The sequence below is a fragment of the Haliotis rubra genome, unplaced genomic scaffold (assembly GCF_003918875.1).
Source record: "Haliotis rubra isolate DU_JTF1 unplaced genomic scaffold, ASM391887v1 Scf1761, whole genome shotgun sequence".
NCBI lineage: Eukaryota > Metazoa > Mollusca > Gastropoda > Lepetellida > Haliotidae > Haliotis > Haliotis rubra.
The window spans coordinates 67,816-89,350 of NW_025765738.1; the positions used below are offsets into that span (position 1 = coordinate 67,816).

The window sequence follows — 21,535 nt, forward strand, 5'->3', positions numbered from 1 at the left end:
GCCTCATTATTCAAATGTCTTTACCACTTTCGTGTTTCTCAAAATGTATAGCCACGGATAGTAATTTAAGTTTCATCTATACGTACACCCCATCTCGTTTAGCGCGAAAAGCGTGTTGTTCGACTAAGGGTTCTGGCACTGACAACCACCTGTTGCTGAAAAATGTCTTTCGCCAAATACTACAAGGCAAGGGAGGCAACTGTTTGTTTTTGTTATTGTAAGGTAGTCTTGTATAAGTATAAATAATTTACTTTGCTGCCGATATTAAAATGGGGAAAAGGAAAGAACATTTTGGCAGTAACGAAGATGAGAGTATATCAGGTAATTGTGTGTTCAGTTACAGTAAAGCGTAATTGTCCTGAAGATCATGAGGCACGTGCGAATGAGAGCTCGTGCGGCACGCACGTTTTTAACCCAACATATTACAACAGCGACCAATCGGATCTCGAAGACATTCAGTTTGTGGTGATTGATTGTTTCCTTCGAGTCAGTGGTCAAATTGGAACTTCCCCCATCTTGAACAGCGGCTGGGACATTCATGACATTGGTTAATTTGAGGGAACGGACCATGGGCTTGTTTGAGCTTCCATCCAACATCCCGTGATTGTCTGTCTCAAGCATCAATCAACATATAAATATCTAAAATATAGAGACTGATCTCAGGACGGTATCTTATTTTAGTGGCTATGTATTCACTTGCTAATTGCTAATCAGTAAAGTTATAAATGAGAAGGTGTGTCTGTAAACAAGCAATAGTTACAGCATGTGCGACTGAAATCTCTCAACTGAGTTGGCTAAACCTTACAAATGACCAGTGGGAAGTACTGCCATAAAATCTCAGCCATCTTTCAAATATTCAAGGATTGTGTGTTTTTTGGGTTTTTTTCTTATTCATCCTTTTTTAGGTACAAAACCATGACATCAAGTAACTTATAAAGATAACCATGCGTTTGTATACAGAGTTTGGTAAGCACATTATAACAAATGACATTGTAGGGAAATGGGCCGGAGGATTGTGTTTTGTTCAATTATATACTCCCCATCAAAAGTTTCGACTCAACTAGTGTAAATGTAGCTACTTACTTAAGTCAACTCTTCTAAACTAGATTTTGCAAAATTTTCCATACTGTTTAAAGGTACTGTTTACACATGAACTGATGTATTGTAAAACAAATTCACAACATTGAAAAGATTATTGTCGTGGGTTACAAAAAATATGAAACTGAGTGAAACTTGGCGAATTTTTAACAAAATTTTACACCACAACACTGCTTTTCACATGCACGATATGCTTTTTAGCAATTTAATGCATGATACTTGTGCAGTTCATCTGAATAAAGTTTGCAGTTGGTTCCCTAAAGTTCGTGGAGAAATTCATCTTCGATGTAACCACACATATATGCATAACATATAGTGAGTGCTTTAAGTGAGTCTAAACTTTTGATGGGTAGTATAAATTTTAATCATGAAGTTTGTTACCATGTTTTTTCAAAGTAATCTGGAATGTAAGTTGGAGTTAACATTTTGTCATATCATTTAATTATTTAATTGTCCTTTATTAGGATGTCGTCTTAGCTTGTGTGTAGAGGTAGCGTGCAATGAGATCTGATCTTAATGAGAATGGTTAAAAACTCTCATGGGGCTTTAGATGTTTGACCAATGCTGAGTTATTTATTCTCGTACATGTGAAGTATTTAATATAGAGCTGGTAGTGGCACCCATATGTTCCTGCAGGAAGGGAGACAACACTATACAGAAGATCCGAATGGTTTTATGAGAGTTAACTGGAATTTTAGATCATGGTTATGTCTGGGTGCGTTGAACAACATTGAATCACTTGTATCATAGTTAACAGTCACTCACACAATCACTAATTGCAGAATCTCCAGGCAGCAGTCACAAGAAACATAAAAAAAGGAAAAAGAAACACAAGAAGCGGCGTGACAGTATGCCAGAAGAGCTAGAGTTCAGCTCGCCACCACCGAGCACTGGGGGCTTCAAGCCTGCCATTAAACTAAAGCTGAAACTGGGCAATGAAACCATGGGAACAAAGAGGTATTTTACAAGATTCTTTCTTTGTCACAGCAACATTTCTGTTTAGAATTGGTTGTTGGCAACCCTTGGATCTGATGGTCAGATACAGTGTCAGTATTTAGTGTTTCCCCAGGATCCAAACAGATCAGGGCGACAGAATTCCAAAAGCGGCCTACAATGGCATATTTCCAAGTACTATGTCAAGTTATTCATGCATATGATTCTTAAAGACTCAAAGAGCACAGTTATTTCACTAAACTTCAACATGATACCGTATACCAGGATATTTTCAAGGTATCTTATTTTCGAGGTTTTCGAGGTTAGAAATGTAACCTCGAAAATATTATATCCATGAATTTTTCCGAACTTCAAACCTTCGGGTTAGATTTCCTATCGATAAGTATTCCAACTGCTGGCAACCAATAACTTCCTTACATGCGCATTAACTCTGTAATGCCTGTCAACAACTAATCTTAACGTTCAGTGACCCTGAACAGCCTGAATAAACAAACAACAGAAATGCAGTGTCGAGACTATTTAATTGTAATTGTTGGTTCAGAATAACATGCATTACAAAAATTAGGTAATTCAATTAGTGTCTTACATGTGAAGTCAAACCAACTGTCAATACACTTGACGTCACTGTTGAGGTCAACTTCTCAGCTTTCTAACATACAACAACATAGTTTCAGCAGAGACCCATGCATACATGCTTATAGTTACTGTAAACGTATTATATTTCGAGCAGGTTTTATTTTCGTGCTTTTCGTGCAAAACATTTTAGCGCGAAAATTTATACACCGCGAATAAACCTGTCATTCATTCAGTCTAGCCACGCTCGCCCCTGAGTTGTTACCATAACACATCACGTTTGAAGACAGAAATCAACGGGAATCTGAAAATGATGACTGATCATACTTAACTGTCGCTGTAATGGATTTCCCAAAACATAATTAAATAATGAGCCAAATCCCATTGCCGAATTAGCGAAAACAGCAATGTGTGTTGTGGCCGCCATGGAAATTGGTCACATGACAGATGGTTTGATACAAAACAGATTACCGTGAAACGACTCGGAAAGAAATAATACAGCAGTATTTTATTTATTCATTAAGATTTTATTCACCAGTACATCATGAAGCGAATAGTCACTAACACTCAATCGTCTCATTCACAACAACCCGGCTTGTTTGAAATCACAAAGAGCTTCATATACAGTATAAGTTAATTCGTCAAATCGTCAGAATTCGGAACATAAGACTGATGTGTTTTTCATCTCTTCCGTGAGTAAACGGATTACTGTGTACTAGTATATCGCACAGATAGGGATTTCCTGTGAGTAAGCAATAAACGCCGCCTGACAGGTTAAGCCACTCTGTTTGTTTTCACTGCTATTAGTGGCGGCCAAAGAGACAGCTGGCAGTTCCGGCAATTACTGATTGCGCGAATAATTGACCGCGCGATGTAGTCTAAACTGTCAATTCCGCAAAAATTGCACCACGCGAAAATAAGTACGTTTACAGTAGTTGTTAAAGGTCACATGCAACGTAAAACACAACTTTGCAGATTCTGATACCTTTCGGTATGGACTTACCAAAACAAATCATCAAAAATGCAAATTCAACTCATAAAATTGAAAAATAATGCGATGAAAAAACCCAAGCGAAATCAGAGTTCAGACGATTCACTAATTTTCCCCCAGCGCTTGGGGAAGGCTTTGAAAATTTCCCAGTATACGGTCTACAAAATTAAAACAAGCAAGTGTTGATGTCAATTGTTGTATTAAAAGAAGGTCGGGGCGCTGTGCCCTACTAAAATGCCCAGGGGAAGCTCCAACTCTAAGACTTATGCTGGGTGCTCACCATGTTAGACATACTATTGTCATGTCCGCCTTGAGCAGCTTGTCCAGTTGTGTCAATGCTGTCATACAGTGAACACTGGCCTCTCTGTGCCTCAGTCTGTGTTAGAGGGAACATGTAACCATGGAAACCCATTCCTGCTTCAGTTTCACTTCCACCATAGAGCAGCCTGCCCTGCCCAGTACGATAACAGGAGCAACAGCAGGGCTGCCTGCTGAGGAGACCTATGTCAACGTAACCGATGAACCATGGGTAGGTAAGTATCCGTTTACATGTTAATTCTTGAAGCCAACAGTCTACTGTGTTTCCTTTCTCTCTCAACAATGGATTCATGTCGTAGTATCTGTGTAGACCGGTGCTCGTCAAATACTGGATAGCATGGTCCAGTAATATACTCATGGAAACAAATAAGGAACACATGAAAGTACTTGCGTTCCTTGATTCCTTTCCAGAATTTCACCCACAGCGCAATACAAAGCTTATGAAGAAACCTGGAAAAGAATGAAGGATTACTTGTACTTTCAGGTGTTCCCTTATTGGTTTCCATGAGTATATTTGCAGACCACCAATCAATGTTAATGACGACTGTTTAGATGGAAACCCTTTAACTTTGCCTCACATAAGTGAGTGAGTTAGTGTGGTAGCAATATTCCAGCAATGTCACAGCGGGGGACAACACACTTTGTGCCCATGTGGACTTTTTAACCCAAGTGTTGGGGTGACGAGCTACCTCAGCAGCCCATTAAGGCAGCGTTTGACATAAACTGAAGGTGATCAGATAGTATGAAATACTAACAGACAAAACTGCTGACATACTTGATAGTTTTGAAGTCATCATTATTGTGTCCGAAACAAGTTAGTTCTGCTTAAATATGTTTATGGTTCATATAAGTATAACCTTTTGTTGAATGGAGTTAGAAGCCAGTAGTTGCACAGTGTTCTTCTTCTAAGAGGCAAACATTTAGTGCAGTCTGTAGCAGTAAAACTTTCCGAATCCAAATGGTATAGGAAAAGTCCTGTTTCATAATACCTCTGAAGTTAAGAACCTACCCAAAGTCTGAAATAACTAAGTTTTGTTCCCAGTTTACCTGTGAAGTGAACTGAATGTGGAATCCAAGATAATTGCTGTACTAACTGTGTCCATGTGGAATCCAAGATAATTGCTGTACTAACTGTGTCCATGTGGAATCCAAGATAATTGCTGTACTAACTGTGTCCATGTGGAATCCAAGATAATTGCTGTACTAACTGTGTCCATGTGGAATCCAAGATAATTGCTGTACTAACTGTGTCCATGTGGAATCCAAGATAATTGCTGTACTAACTGTGTCCATGTCTGCTCAGTTGCACCCGGGGAGATACCTGCAGGAGACGATGACACATTCAAGACCAAGAAGCCAGGGGATGAAACATCCGACGAGGAGAAGGCGTGGCTCGACGCCCTAGAAGCTGGCAAGCTGGATGACTTTGAAGAGAGACAGAAACATAAAGACCCCAAACTCCTCACAGCAAGACAGGTGAGATTCTTGTGGTTCTGTGTAAGTCGAGGTGCCAAGTATTCCATACTGGTCACCTCATGGTCTCACTGAGTGGGACCCGTGAAAGTCAGGGTTAGAATTGGTTTTCAGCAACCCATGCTTGTCTCTACATGTTAAGATCTGGGCTAGAATTGGTTTTCAGCAACCCATGCTTGTCTCTACATGTTAAGATCTGGGCTAGAATTGGTTTTCAGCAACCCATGCTTGTCTCTACATGTTAAGATCTGGGCTAGAATTGGTTTTCAGCAACCCATGCTTGTCTCTACATGTTAAGATCTGGGCTAGAATTGGTTTTCAGCAACCCATGCTTGTCTCTACATGTTAAGATCTGGCTTGCATGGTTTTCAGCAACCCATGCTTGTCTCTACATGTTAAGATTGGTTTTCAGCAACCCATGCTTGTCTCTACATGTTAAGATCTGGGCTAGAATTGGTTTTCAGCAACCCATGCTTGTCTCTACATGTTAAGATCTGGGCTAGAATTGGTTTTCAGCAACCCATGCTTGTCTCTACATGTTAAGATCTGGGCTAGAATTGGTTTTCAGCAACCCATGCTTGTCTCTACATGTTAAGATCTGGGCTAGAATTGGTTTTCAGCAACCCATGCTTGTCTCTACATGTTAAGATCTGGGCTAGAATTGGTTTTCAGCAACCCATGCTTGTCTCTACATGTTAAGATCTGGGCTAGAATTGGTTTTCAGCAACCCATGCTTGTCTCTACATGTTAAGATCTGGGCTAGAATTGGTTTTCAGCAACCCATGCTTGTCTCTACATGTTAAGATCTGGGCTAGAATTGGTTTTCAGCAACCCATGCTTGTCTCTACATGTTAAGATCTGGGCTAGAATTGGTTTTCAGCAACCCATGCTTGTCTCTACATGTTAAGATCTGGGCTAGAATTGGTTTTCAGCAACCCATGCTTGTCTCTACATGTTAAGATCTGGGCTAGAATTGGTTTTCAGCAACCCATGCTTGTCTCTACATGTTAAGATCTGGGCTAGAATTGGTCTTCAGCAACCCATGCTTGTGGTAAGAGGTGACTAACGGGATCGGGTGGTCAGTAAGGTTGGGACGGGTAGGAATCGAGTTTCCGGAAATGTAAGAAATACAGTGCTTCGGTCAACTTTCTGAATATTCAATCGTGGTTTGACAGAGATTATTACAGAAAACTTGAAAAGATTGCAATAAGACATTGAAACTGATCTTAAGCTATTTAATGTGAGTCTGTTTAACTAATGCAAGGAGTAACACCATGACTTACATTCGTCATTAAAACAGAACTGTCATATCCTGCTGTTCCTGTGACTTTATTACTCACTGCTCATGCAGATAAATTACATTGTTAATAATAACCTCCAGAAACTACACAATACCAAATATGTAAATCTGTGGTACGTCAAAAATGAAAAAGACAAGTTATTTATTGAGCTAGTGGGGCGGTGGGGTAGTCTAGTGGTAAAAGCGTTGGCTCGTCACACCGAAGACCCGGGTTCGAATCCCACATGGGTACAATGAGTGAAGCACATTTCTGGTGTCCCCCGCCGTGATATTGCTGGAATATTGCTAAAAGCGGCGTAAAACCAAACTCAGTCAGTTTATTAAGCTAGTAGACAACTACCTTCAGATGTGATATTCTAACTGTACCTATAATGTTTTACATGCAGACATTATGTAAACTTGCATAGAATAAGATTTGATTGTGTTCACTGATGGGAGAATTCTATACGGAGATATACAGACCGACAAACTGAATACAATTGAGTTAAGTTAATACAACATGGCAAAATGCTTCGCTCGTATCAGGGAAGACTGGTCATTTTGCTCAACTCAGCTGCATTACAGTTTTCCTATTTTCATTACAGAGTACAGACTAATACAGAGCCGTGAATAATTCATCAACCGTATATGAAATATTTGTAGTGATTTATTTTTCATACTTCCAGAAGATTATTAAGTGAAGCATTGAAATGCTTTTGTTTGAATGTAGGGATAAAGAAATTATCTAAATGCTATATTTTCACGTTTAAATGAAAAAAAACCTGTTGTTTCAATATCCTAAATTTGTATCTAAGTGAATAACTGTATGCTGATTATTATTTGTTAAACTATAAAATGTATAGTAACTGAATGGTATTATATGTGAGTTAGATGAGTTGTGCTTCTATTTCTAATCATCTTTCTTTCAGAAAGTAAATCTTATTGCAGTGATAACCAGTCGAACACTGTATTTGGAAATAAGAATCTGCTCTTTCAATAAACGTTCATTTTATTATGTTAATTCATTAGTTTGAATTGATATTCCCAACACATAGTCCCACTTTCAATCCCTTTAATAGTGAGTGTATTCAGCTGTCACGCAAAAGTAAAGGCTGTGTCTCCTGAAATTGAAATGAAATAGAAACTAAAGACAAAATTCCATGTAATCTTAAAAGCTTTTAATGAACTAACTTAATAAGAGATGAACACAGTTACACAATGAAATAAACACCTTCATGTTTTACGTTTTAGTGCAAAGAGTGCATCGAGCTCAAAATGAGCCCAAGCACTCAACTTAGCTCGCGTGTTGTCCATATTGTTCTTGGTTACAGTTAGATGCCCATGTCATTACAGAGTTCTCTCCCTTTCCGGGTACTCGATTCCTGAAATAGGTCTCTATTCCACCTGTACCCGACCCAGATTTGAGTACCCGAGTATCAGTCCCAGCCCTAGTGGTGAGACACACTGACTGAGTTGACACATGTCATCTTATCCTAATTGAGTTGATTGATGCTCATGCTGTTGATCTCTGGATTGTCTGGTCCAGACTCTATTTTTAACAGACCGTCCCACTGAGTGGGACACTGTCTCCATGCTTGTCTCCTCGTGGGGATTCTGGGTGAGGATGCAGTACATCAATTTTCTATGTATTTTGTAAAAGCCAAACAACTGTAAAACTCAAATGGACCAGATTTGTCAAAGTCCAAAGCTATAATCAGAGGTAACCACCTCCGTGGTGTAGTGGTTAGAGCGTCCGCCCGCCCGGAGACCGGAAGGTCGCGGGTTCGATCCCCGACCGCGTCATATTAAAAGACGTTAAAATATGGTACTTGTTGGTCCCTGCCTGGCGCTCGGCATTAATGGGTACAGAAAGGACTGGTCAGCTCGGAGTCAGTATAATGTGTCTGAGTTGGGTATTCATGCTTCACTGCGGCATGGTGTCTCAGTGGGTTAGCACTATAAAACCAGCTTCAGTCTGGGCTATTACAAGCAGCCTCACCTACACATACACACGCATGCACGTCGTCATATGAGCGAAATATTCTCAAGCACGACGTTAAACCCAATTTCACCTCACCTCACCTATAATCAGAGGTACAGATAAGCTGCGTATCTGCGTTAATTATGCAAATATTTATGTGAAAACTCAATTCCTATTAAGTCTATTGTGTACAAGTACGTTTGAAGTTTTGTAAATACTCAATAAATGGGATCTTACATGCGTACACACAAAAATGTCAAATCGTGGCTTGCGTAGCGGTGGATAGATGAAGAAGTATATTGAGAGGTTCTATTTCAGGACATTGACTTGACAACTTGCAGTCTTTCTTATCGTTTCACATATTACAGATCAAATGTAAATCACAAACACGAATATTTAAACTATATTTTATTTTTTCAATTAATGGAAAATGGCAAAATACCCAATGAGTGAGGTGAGTACAATTTATTTCGTTACTCAAAGGAAAATTAGGATACCCAATTGAGATGAAGACAAGGGAGTACATAACTCAATGACACAAACAGTTATCTGGAGCTCTGTATAATTTCCTTTCACTGCTAATGACACAAGAGTGCAGTATTATTTACTCATGTAATTGTAGAGACATTGTACTTGTATTGTTCCCTAACTTGATGCTTGTAACATGTTTCCAGAGGGCTCTGATCCATGGCAAACAAGAGGAGGAGCTCATGCAGCTGCCGTCAGGTAAACTGTCTCTTTGACCTCGCTGTGTGGACCATTGCTCACATTGTCCCTGTGACCTCGCTGTGTGGACCATTGCTCACACTGTCACTGTGACCTCGCGGTGTGGACCATTGCTCACATTGTCCCTGTGACCTCGCTGTGTGGACCATTGCTCACATTGTCACTGTGACCTCGCTGTGTGGACCATTGCTCACATTGTCACTGTGACCGCGCTGTGTGGACCATTGCTCACATTGTCACTGTGACCTCGCTGTGTGGACCATTGCTCACACTGTCACTGTGACCTCGCTGTGTGGACCATTGCTCACACTGTTACTGTGACCTCGCGGTGTGGACCATTCCTCACATTGTCACTGTGACCTCGCTGTGTGGACCATTGCTCACACTGTCACTGACCTCGCTGTGTGGACCATTGCTTACATTGTCACTGTGACCTCGCTTTGTGGACCATTGCTCACATTGTCACTGTGACCTCGCTGTGTGGACCATTGCTCACACTGTCACTGTGACCTCGCTGTGTGGACCATTGCTCACACTGTCACTGTGACCTCGCTGTGTGGACCATTGCTCACACTGTCACTGTGACCTCGCTGTGTGGACCATTGCTCACACTGTCACTGTGACCTCGCTGTGTGGACCATTGCTCACATTGTCACTGTGACCTCGCTGTGTGGACCATTGCTCACACTGTCACTGTGACCTCGCTGTGTGGACCATTGCTCACACTGTCACTGTGACCTCGCTGTGTGGACCATTGCTTACATTGTCACTGTGACCTCGCTGTGTGGACCATTGCTCACACTGTCACTGTGACCTCGCTGTGTGGACCATTGCTCACACTGTCACTGTGACCTCGCTGTGTGGACCATTGCTCACACTGTCACTGTGACCTCGCTGTGTGGACCATTGCTCACACAGTCACTGAGACCTCGCTGTGTGGACTCACTTGGCATGAAATGCATGTGCTGCCTACAAGGCGTCCAAGGGTCATCTCAAAGATAATTTGTGCTTTTTCATGTGTGTTGACTTTGCCTCATCTATTGATTAACAGCTAAAGTGTCTTCTTTCATAAAGTTTATGTTGAGATATTTAAAAGAGTTTGATACCTGATAACCATAGAAATGCATTGTATTAAATGTCTCAAAATATATAGGTGGCATGACCACCCGAGAAGATTAACAGGATTGGATATTATTTGTAAATTGTTATGACGTGCCCTGTACTTCCCCAGTATAATTGCCCCAAAGGATTATCGTATCTTAGCTGATATCTCTATCCCCAAGCCCGAACCCAACGATAGTCTGCGACACCCGTCCAGGTTTTGCTTTTGAGACGAACCCTCCTATCTGTTTCTTTTTATAGTGATATTGAGACTCCATGGTAGCTACATCCTTAATAGTTTCAGCATGAATGTTATTATTTTTTACGCCAGCTATCGTTTATAATGAAGCTACGTCTAATTTCAAATCGGTCACTTAAAAAGGTCCTTTATAATACAATATCGTCACACACTAATTTGCATACAGCCATGGTCTGTTCCAAATAATTCATTTTGGACTTAGAAAAAAATCGCATTCCTCATTTCTGCACTAATCTCTCCTCAGTAAAGAATATTACAATGTGACTAGGTTACAAGAATGTTACAATGTGACTAGGTTACAAGAATATTACAATGTGACAAGGTTACAAGAATGTGACAAGGTATGTACTAGGTAACAAGAATGTGACTAGGTATGTACTAGGTTACAAGAATATTACAATGTTACTAGTTACAAGAATGTTACTAGGTTACAAGAATGTTACAATATTACTAGGTTACAAGAATGTTACTAGGTTACAAGAATGTTACAATGTGACTGTGTTACAAGAATGTTACAATGTGACTAGGTTACAACAATGTTACTAGGTTACAAGAATGTTACAATGTGACTATGTTACAAGAATGTTACAATGTGACTAGGTTACAAGAATGTGACAAGGTATGTACTAGGTTACAAGAATGTTACTAGGTATGTACTAGGTTACAAGAATGTTACAATGTTACTAGGTTACAAGAATATTACAATGTTACTAGTTACATGAATGTTACAATGTTACTAGGTTACAAGAATGTTACAATGTTACTAGGTTACAAGAATATTACAATGTTACTAGTTACAAGAATGTTACAATGTTACTAGGTTACAAGAATGTTACTAGGTTACAAGAATGTTACAATGTGACTATGTTACAAGAATATTACTATGTGACTAGGTTACAACAATGTTACTAGGTTACAAGAATGTTACAATGTTACTAGGTTACAAGAATATTACAATGTTACTAGTTACAAGAATGTTACAATGTTACTAGGTTACAAGAATGTTACTAGGTTACAAGAATGTTACAATGTGACTATGTTACAAGAATATTACTATGTGACTAGGTTACAACAATGTTACTAGGTTACAAGAATGTTAGTGTTTCTAGGTTACAAGAATGTTACAATGTTACTAGGTTACAAGAATGTCCAGCTTACAGAGGAACAGCTTCAGAGACGCCAACAGCGGGCAAAGAAGAGACGACAGCAAGCACATGAGAAGAGGGAGAAGGATAAGGTGAGTTGTCCCACTCCTAGTGATTATTGTAATGAGGGAAAGATAATCTGTCCTTCCCTGTCATGTGTTGGTTATTGTTTTTATTACCCATATCGGTTTTTGATCTAAAAAACGCTGAAATGAAAACAGCAGTTCTGCCTCTGATGTGGCTTCATTCCATTGGCTGGAATCAGCCAATCAGCGTTCGCCAAAAGGTGTAACCTCCCAAGGGACTTACCCCATATGGGTAATAGATATGTCTTATCTGTATATATGTGTAATCTTGTCTTATCAGTTCACAATCTTCTTGTTCCAGAAACAAACACTAGACAGATTATTGAAGAAACAAGAATCGAAGCAAAAGGGACCCAGGGTGAGTGAGTTTAACTTTGGTTGATGGTCCTGACGACTGTAGGCACTGTATCACCCAGCTATGGCCTCCTTCAAACTACCACCAACAATTACAGTAAAGAGAGGGAGTTTTAAAGGATAGAGTTCTAGAAGAGAGAGAGAAAGATATACTGAACCGCAAAAGAAACGCAAGTTACTATTTTCAAAACATACGTTCCAAATGCATTCCTTTTAGGACAACAAAGTATACCATTATAGAACCAAGCATTCGAAGATGGTTTTGCTGTTGTTGCCGCTTATTCATGACCATATCGCCCAAACACAGTCATTTTCATGTTTTTCGTGTTTTTTGCATGAAGTTTTTGTGTTTCACACAAAAATGCGTGCATTTCACTCCAATTTGAAGCTTTATAAGGCAGGTCATTCAAAAAACACCATAGAACACAAAATTGACAGTGACAACGTGGAGAATACAAGCCACGTCTAACTGAACAGCAACGAGGAATCGCCGTTGGAATGTTGCAGACCGGATCCACACCAACTGCAGTGGCCAGGCACTTCAGATGTCACGTGACAACAATCACAAGACTATCCGTAAGGTATCGTCAAACCGGTAATGTTCGAGACAGACCACGTTCAGGACGTCCCAGGGTAACAACGCCAGCGTAAGATCGTCACATCCGGGTGACTCATCTGCGTAACCGACAGCAACGAGCAACACAGACAGCTGCAACCATTCAAGGGCCACAACGTCACATCTCTGCAGACACCGTTCGTCGTTCCTGAGGGCAACAGGGATCAGATGTCGCCGTCCTTACGTCGGACCGATTCTGACGCAACGTCACCGCCTAAATCGTTTACAGTGGGCGCGACAACACCAGCGTTGGCGACGTCAACAATGGCAACAAGTGTTGTTTTCTGATGAGTCCAAATTCAACTTGTCCCACGCCGATGGCCGATTACGTGTATGGAGACGACGTAATGAAAGTTACGCCAACTGTTGTGTTGTGGAAGCTGACCGCTGGGGAGGTGGAAGTCTCATGGTATGGGGTGGCTTCAGCTATCACCACAGAACACGTTTAAACGTGTTTCGTCAACGTGTGATTGCTGTAGTCTACAGAGACCAGGTCCTTCAACACCACGTTGTACCGCTATTCCAGGCCCAACCTCAGCTCCAGACGTTCCAGCAGGACAATGCTCGTCCTCACACTGCACGGTCTCTATGGACTTCCTCAGAGGGAACAACATTGCTGTACTGCCCTGGCCCTCTCTGTCCCCGGATATGGCACCAATCGAGCATGTGTGGGATGAAATTGGTAGACGGATACAGACAGCTGCTCAACCTCAAAACCTTAGAGCTTTGGAAGCCAGATTGGTCAGGGAATGGAATCAAATTCCCCAAGCCTTCTTTCAGACACTTGTTTACTCGATGAGATGTCGTTGTGCTGCCTGCATTGCAGCCAATGGTGGTCACACTCGCCCCTGATTGACACACTTTTTCGTGACATTTTTGGTGTGTGAGGGTGGAGTGATAACATATGCGTTTACAATCAACTTGAGTGTTGTTTTCACCAGAGATCACGACTCATTTCTTCACCAATCACTTGTCTGTTGTTTTTTCGTAGTGTTAAGATTGTTTGTTCCACAGATTCAGAAATATTGACATTTCTAAATCAACTTGCGTTTCTTTTGCGGTTCAGTATAGTTAAAGTAGGCCAGTCCATGTTTGATTACGGTATTTTAATGTATGTCAAACGTTGTCTGGATGACCTACTGATTCACACCAAGCTCAAATATGTACAGAGTTTCCATAGTGCTTCAGACTCAACATGTCTACCCTGTAACTACATCATGTTTCCTTAAACTGACTCTACGTTATTGCTTCTCTCCCTTTTCTTCCCAGATATAGTGGAAACGTCTGTCCTATTTTCCCGAATAAACAGTCTGAAACTGAAAGTAGGTCACCCCAACTGGGCCTCTTCCCTTCCAGTGCCAGCGTCCCACGTGACCATAGGCTGCTTGTCACTTTCTCCATTTTCGCAATACCTGACGGTTGGGTGGATGCCTACTGTCTGCTTTTCATCTACAACTCTTCCATTTCGGCATATTTTCATATATTGTGTACACTTGTAGCCTATATCTTTTGGTCATCATACCCATGGGTAATTTTGGTTGATCACATGCTAATTTTTACAAAATTTCTGATTGTTTTCAGATCGGTGTTGACCCATTTCATGTTGTGTACTCAGATACAGGTTATCCAAACATGAACCAAACCCTGCATGCTCCACTTGCTGTTCTTCGACCTGCAGTCTTACTGCTAGGTGTAAACACTGTATGCATTACCTGCAGAAGCCCAACAAGTTTAAGATGCTACATCTACCAGATTTGAGACATCTCATAAAGGCCGTTGACTACTTGGCAAGCATAGACCTGCAGGATGCGTACCTTCACATTACCGTCCATCCACGAAAGTACCTGTGATTCCTGCTGTTAGCAAGAGATCCCCGGTCTACTCACATCCATGCAAGCTGTTGCACAAAGCAGCAGGCTCCAGCTGAGACGTATTCAGAGGTTCCTGAGCCGTCTAGAGGTTCCAGAGCCGTATCTAGATTGCCTGGAGGCATCTATTTGCAAGAGCCGGCCAACAATCTACATCTTTACGTAGACCCCTCACGCCAAGGCTCGGGAGCCCACCTCATTGCGGAAGTAACGATAGGGACTTGGTCCGAACAAGAACAAGATCGTCACATCAACCAGCTAGATTTCAGGGCAGTCATCAGAACCATTCAGCACTGGTCCTAACTCCTCAGAAATTAATTCCTGATGATACGAACAGACAACGCAACAGTGACATCCTACATAAACCTGCAAGGGACAACAAAATCGACACCACTGCTAGAACTAACCTTCCGCTTCTACAAATTGATAGACAGTCTTGACATGGGAATGAAAGCCAGACGCATCCCCGGTGTGGTCAACATTGTTGCAGACAAGTTGTCTAAACCCAGCAAACCATTTTCAACAAAATGGAGGCCTTTCAACTACTAGTGAAAGAACAGGGCTGCCCACAGGTTAATCTCTTCGCGAGGAGGTTCAACAAGCAGATAAAGACCTTGGTGTCACCGGTCCCAGATGCACTTGCCTGGAACTTCACCTTCCGTAGATGTCTTTGCCATATCTTGGGAAGGTCTCCATACCTACGCATTCCCGCCTCTAGTCTTACTGCCACGAGTCATAAGGAAGATCACGCAGACAAAGGACCTACAACTGACTTTGGTGGCGCCCTACTGGCCGGCACAAACGTTGTTCCCAGACCTCATCAGGAGAGCCACGTGCACAACTTCTGAACTGGCCAAATCTACTGGTTCATCCACACACAAGACAGGTGCATGAAAGCCCCAAGAGCTTCCAGTTACACTTATGGAACGTATTACGAACTCTCACAAGAAGAGGGTACTCTATCAGAAGCAGCCAAGGCCGTCACTTTAGCTCTCTGACGCCTTACCAGGAATCTCTACGAAGACAAGTGGAACAGCTTTGACCAGTTTGCAGTGCAGAACATCAAGTGGCGGAATACTTGTGTCATATGAGAGCTACCAGACATCTGAAAGGTTTTTTAATTAGTGGCCATCAGCTCAGTTCACACTATGAAGTCAGGAGTGAAACTCAGCAAGGTTCCAGAACTAGTCACAGTGTTGAGATCCTTCAGACTTGAAGCATGGTACTTTAACATAGTCCTTCAACACCTAACCAGTGACGACTATGAGCCATTACACCAAGCAGACTTTGAGTTGTTAATTCAGAAGACATTGTTCCTCCTCACACTTGCTACAGCTGCCAGGATAGACTACAGTCCAACTAGGTTCCAGCAGTTCATCTCAAGCTTAGATGGCACTTCATTGTGAAGAACCAGTTACCAGGACAACCAGATAGACAAGTCCACATCCCAGCGTTATCATCCATCCTCAGATCAGACAACACACAGGACAGTAAGAGCACTGAGAATCTACCTGCAGAGACCAACTATGAGGAGAAGAAGATTCTAGAGACTCTTCATCCCATTATCACCTGCTGCAGCTACTGAAGTCTCCAGAACGACAATCTCCTTCTAGCTGAGAGCAGTAATACTGAGGGCATACAAAGCAGCAGGATTGGATCCACCTGGAGCCTCCAACCGTCCATGTTAGCCCTGCATGGTAACTGCTCCATCTCGTCCATCATGGAAGGATGCTTCTGGAGATCAGGCTCTGTCTTCGCGAACCATTACCTGAGGGACGTTGCCAAAGAAGATGTTTCCGGTGTCCATCAGTTCGGCCCGTTATTTGTGGCACAGCAGTTGACAGTCCCAGCCAGATGATAGGTACTCACCCTTCATCATGTAGATTCAAAGACATCAAGTTACTGTTCCTTAACCACCGACAGCTCTCTGTTCCCCTGTTCTGTTCCCATGTTCCCCTGTTCTGTTCCCATGTTCCCCTCTTCTGTTCCCCTGTTTTACGAGATAAAGCAGCACATGAGTGATATGATACAGTTGGGAGTATCACCTATTCTTATCATATGGATCGAACCAAAGATAAGCGGGATTCTAATTCTTTGCGAATCTTTAAATCCACTAAATCTTATGATTTACTTATGTATTTAAGAGAAGGTGGTCCCTCATCTAAGCACGCAGCATCCAAAATGTTTTGGATGGGAGTTCACAGCGGGTGGATCAAGCAGTGTTCAGAATCCAAATATGTGGCTGACCCACCACCTATCCATCGGATTCAAGCAGTAACATGTGTCAGGATAGTTGGGGTGAATCATTTTTAGACTGTTCATTAGGGAACAATAGGACACAAGTTTCCACTATTCCTTGGACGTAAAGGGAGGTAAGCAATAATGTGCGATTCAGGATAAGTATAAAATATAAATTTTATCATGAAAATGACATTTTGTATTCTGAACGATGTCATAATGGATAAATGTTAGAATTCCGGATATTAGTAGTGTGAATTGATGGCCAAATTGTGCCATCTGTTACAGGGTCGTGGCTCAAAGCGTGCCAACATACCACGCTACCACTACTCAAGCACCAGTGAGAGCATCACCATCTCCGTTCCTGTCGGCTACAACTTTCCCTTCCCAAAACAAGCTGCACAGGAGTAAGTAGCAAGCAAGGAGTCCTTTTTAGTGGGAAACCATGATGGAACGAAGGAACCTGTTAGTTGGGAAACCCTGATAGTGTAGAACCTGTTAGTTGGGAAACCCTGATAGTGTAGAACCTGTTAGTTGGGAAACCCCGATAGTGTAGAACCTGTTAGTTGGGAAACCCTGATAGTGTAGAACCTGTTAACTTGTTTGAGTGGCATTTTAGAAGTTGAGACGTACAATATAGAACAAGTTTTATGGATAACAACTTCTTTATTTCGTGAGTGCGACGTTTCGATACAGATTCTTGTACCGTTGTCAAGCATGAGTGATACATGAAGTGTAGGAGCTGCATATATATACTGTATATAACAACCTCCTCCATGCCAACGGAAGAAAACAACCCACCGTCAACAACAACAACCCGAAATGTGTTATTTACAAAATAAAATGTGATTGTGGACAATGCTACATAGGTGAAACATCCCGACCCATCAACACCCAAGTCAAAGAACATCGCACCTCTGTTGCTAATTCCGACACCAAGTCAGCTATCTCTGACCACATCAAAGCTAACCCCAATCATCAAATAGAGTGGTCCGACATCACCATTCTCGCCAACAACCAAACGGACTTCACTAAACGCAAGCTCACAGAAGCCATTCACATCAAACGCCACAAGCCCACCATCAACCGCGACCAAGGATACTTCATTCCATCAGCTTATGATCCACTCCTCCACCAAGCCCAATCTATTGTATAAACATCGCATCTATTGTTCACACATCTCATTGTAACTACATCTCTGGCTTCCATTCACTATCCTTTGTGTACTCACTGGCTTCTTCAGCTTACTGCTTAGCCAATCATGGCAATTATGTTGTTTCCTTTGTCTATTATGTTGTTTCATTGTTATATACAGTATATATATGCAGCTCCTACACTTCATGTATCACTCTTGCTTGACAACGGTACAAGAATCTGTATCGAAACGTCGCACTCACGAAATAAAGAAGTTGTTATCCATAAAACTTGTTCTATGTAGAACCTGTTAGTTGGGAAACCCTGATAGTGTAGAACCTGTTAGTTGGGAAACCCTGATAGTGTAGAACCTGTTAGTTGGGAAACCCTGATAGTGTAGAACCTGTTAGTTGGGAAACCCCGATAGTGTAGAACCTGTTAGTTGGGAAACCCTGATAGTGTAGAACCTGTTAGTTGGGAAACCCCAATAGTGTAGAACCTGTTAGTTGGGAAACCCCGATAGTGTAGAACCTGTTAGTTGGGAAACCGTGATGGAAAGAACCTGTTAGTTGGGAAACCCTGATTGAAAGGTACCTGTTAGTTGGAAAACCCTGATAGTGTAGAACCTGTTAATTGGGAAACCCAGATAATGTAGAACTGTTAGTTGGGAAACCCTGATAGTGTAGAACCTGATGGGAAAATGTGTAGAACCTGTTAGTTGGGAACCTGTTAGTTGGGAAACCTGTTAGTTTGGGAAAACCCCTGATTGAAACCTGTTAGTTGGGAAACCCTGATATAGTGTAGTAGAAACCCTGTTATTGTAGAACCTGTTAGTTGGAAACCCTGATAGTGTAGAACCTGTTAATTGGGAAACCCTGTTAGATAATGTAGAACTGTTAGTTGGGAAACCCCGATGGGAAACCCTGATAGTGTAGAACCTGTTAGTTAGTGCAGGAAATGGAACCTGTTACCTGTTTGGGAAACCCTGATTGAAAGGTACCTGTTAGTTGGGAAACCGTGATGGAAAGAACCTGTTAGTTGGGAAATGTTACTGACATTGATAGATTGGTCTGTATGTCAGTGATGTTGACAGGTTGGTCTGTATGTCAGTGATGTTGACAGATTGGTCTGTATGTCAGTGATGTTGACAGGTTGGTCTGTATGTCAGTGATGTTGACATATTGGTCTGTATGTCAGTGATGTTGACAGGTTGGTCTGTATGTCAGTGATGTTGACAGATTGGTCTGTATGTCAGTGATGTTGACAGGTTGGTCTGTATGTCAGTGATGTTGACAGGTTGGTCTGTATGTCAGTGATGTTGACAGGTTGGTCTGTATGTCAGTGATGTTGACATATATTGGTCTGTATGTCAGTGATGTTGACAGGTTGGTCTGTATGTCAAAGTGATGTTGACAGATTGGTCTGTATGTCAGTGATGTTGACAGGTTGGTCTGTATGTCAGTGATGTTGACAGATTGGTCTGTATGTCAGTGATGTTGACAGGTTGGTCTGTATGTCAGTGATGTTGACAGGTTGGTCTGTATGTCAGTGATGTTGACATATTGGTCTGTATGTCAGTGATGTTGACAGATTGGTCTGTATGTCAGTGATGTTGACAGGTTGGTCTGTATGTCAGTGATGTTGACATATTGGTCTGTATGTCAGTGATGTTGACAGGTTGGTCTGTATGTCACTGATGTTGACAGATTGGTCTGTATGTCAGTGATGTTGACAGGTTGGTCTGTATGTCAGTGATGTTGACAGGTTGGTCTGTATGTCAGTGATGTTGACAGGTTGGTCTGTATGTCAGTGATGTTGACATATTGGTCTGTATGTCAGTGATGTTGACAGGTTGGTCTGTATGTCAGTGATGTTGACAGATTGGTCTGTATGTCAGTGATGTTGACAGGTTGGTCTGTATGTCAGTGATGTTGACAGATTGGTCTGTATGTCACTGATGTTGACATATTGGTCTGTATGTCAGTGATGTTGACAGGTTGGTCTGTATGTCAGTGATGTTGACAGGTTGGTCTGTATGTCAGTGATGTTGACAGGTTGGTCTGTATGTCACTGATGTTGACAGATTGGTCAGTGTGTCAATGATGTTGACAGATTGGTCTGTGTCACTGATGGTGACAGATTGGTCTGTGTCACTGATGGTGACAGATTGGTCTGTGTCACTGATGGTGACTGGTTGGTCTGTGTGTCAATGGTGGTGACAGATTGGTCTGTGTTACTGATGTTGACAGTTTGGTCTGTGTTATGATAGTCATGCTTGTTTTCCACAGAATCCAGAAGACAACCAAGTGCGGTGTGAGAGGCTGCAGCAATCACAAGAAGTATTCATGTTCCAAGACTGGTGTAGCACTCTGTAGCCTGGAGTGCTATAAAACTAACCTTGCACTACACAGCCAGGGCAATTTGGTGCCACCAACATGACCACCTTGTCATGGAAACCTGACCATTGGAATTGGCCTGCCTTGTGCTTTGACAGCCATGGTAACACGTACACTAGTTGCCATGGTAACATATGGAAGTTTGTCCTGTATTTGTAACAGATGACTAGTTGCCATGGGAACATGTACATCATGAGGTTCTCCTTGAGTGGTAATGTGTGAAGTGAAGATGTAGGTGTCATCCTGCCTTTTGCCAAGTGTACATCAGTTTTGTGTGTACAATCTGAATGACATTTCTGCTTATAACAAGCAGTATTCAAGTATTCTTGTGTGAATGTGGGGCTAAAGAACACAATAGTTTCTGATGCCCAAATATACAGCCATGCTCTTTTGGCCTGGTTTGTTACATGAAAAAGAAATATACACTGAGCTGGTGGCTAGAAATGCAAGAGTATTTATCCAATAGTTGTGTTAAAGTTTACAACAATGATACCAGACCCTGGTGCAGGTGCTGTCACTGGACTTGTTTTTCAACTTGGTCAATGATAACGTTTGTTTCCGAGAAGATATTAAACAAAATAAGCTTTGAAGTCCTGTTTGTTTGTTGTTGTTTTTTCAGTGACACACCTTACATCATTTAACGTTGGATATATTGTTTCAATCATCCAAACAATGGGAAATCTATTCAAAGTGTTAGATTCCATCAGGAATCGACTGCGCACCGCATTTCTTTCAGCTAAAGTACCCAGACCATCAGGAATCGACTGCGCACTGCATTTCTCCCAGTTAAAGGATCCAGACCATCAGGAAACGACCGCAAACCACACACATCCCAGCTAGAGGATCCAGACCTTCAGGAAACGACCGCAAACAGCACATATCCCAGCTAGAGGATCCAGACTATCAGGAAACGACCGCAAACCGCACATATCCCAGCTAGAGGAT

The 21,535-nt window shown here is 41.8% G+C and overlaps 1 protein-coding gene across 1 annotated transcript; it reads left to right on the forward strand.

The window, feature by feature from the left end:
• The first annotated feature begins 178 nt into the window (after positions 1 to 178).
• LOC124273106 (INO80 complex subunit B-like) lies at positions 179 to 21,180 on the forward strand. The gene is made up of 9 exons (XM_046708326.1): positions 179 to 321; positions 1,881 to 2,055; positions 4,040 to 4,149; positions 5,238 to 5,410; positions 9,342 to 9,393; positions 11,890 to 11,990; positions 12,286 to 12,342; positions 17,349 to 17,467; positions 20,483 to 21,180. Exons 1-9 carry the CDS (start codon positions 270 to 272, stop codon positions 20,631 to 20,633), a joined length of 990 nt encoding a protein of 329 aa, XP_046564282.1. The 5' UTR covers positions 179 to 269; the 3' UTR covers positions 20,634 to 21,180.
• The last annotated feature ends 355 nt before the right edge of the window (positions 21,181 to 21,535 follow it).

What these genes read in the sequence shown, in the direction of transcription:
- LOC124273106 (XM_046708326.1), top strand. Translation starts at nt 270, where the DNA reads ATGGGGAAAAGGAAAGAACATTTTGGCAGTAACGAAGATGAGAGTATA. An exon ending in CGAAGATGAGAGTATATCAG is followed by an intron (nt 322 to 1,880) that starts GTAATTGTGTGT and finishes CACTAATTGCAG; the next exon opens with AATCTCCAGGCAGCAGTCAC. An exon ending in AGAAGAGGGAGAAGGATAAG is followed by an intron (nt 11,991 to 12,285) that starts GTGAGTTGTCCC and finishes TTCTTGTTCCAG; the next exon opens with AAACAAACACTAGACAGATT.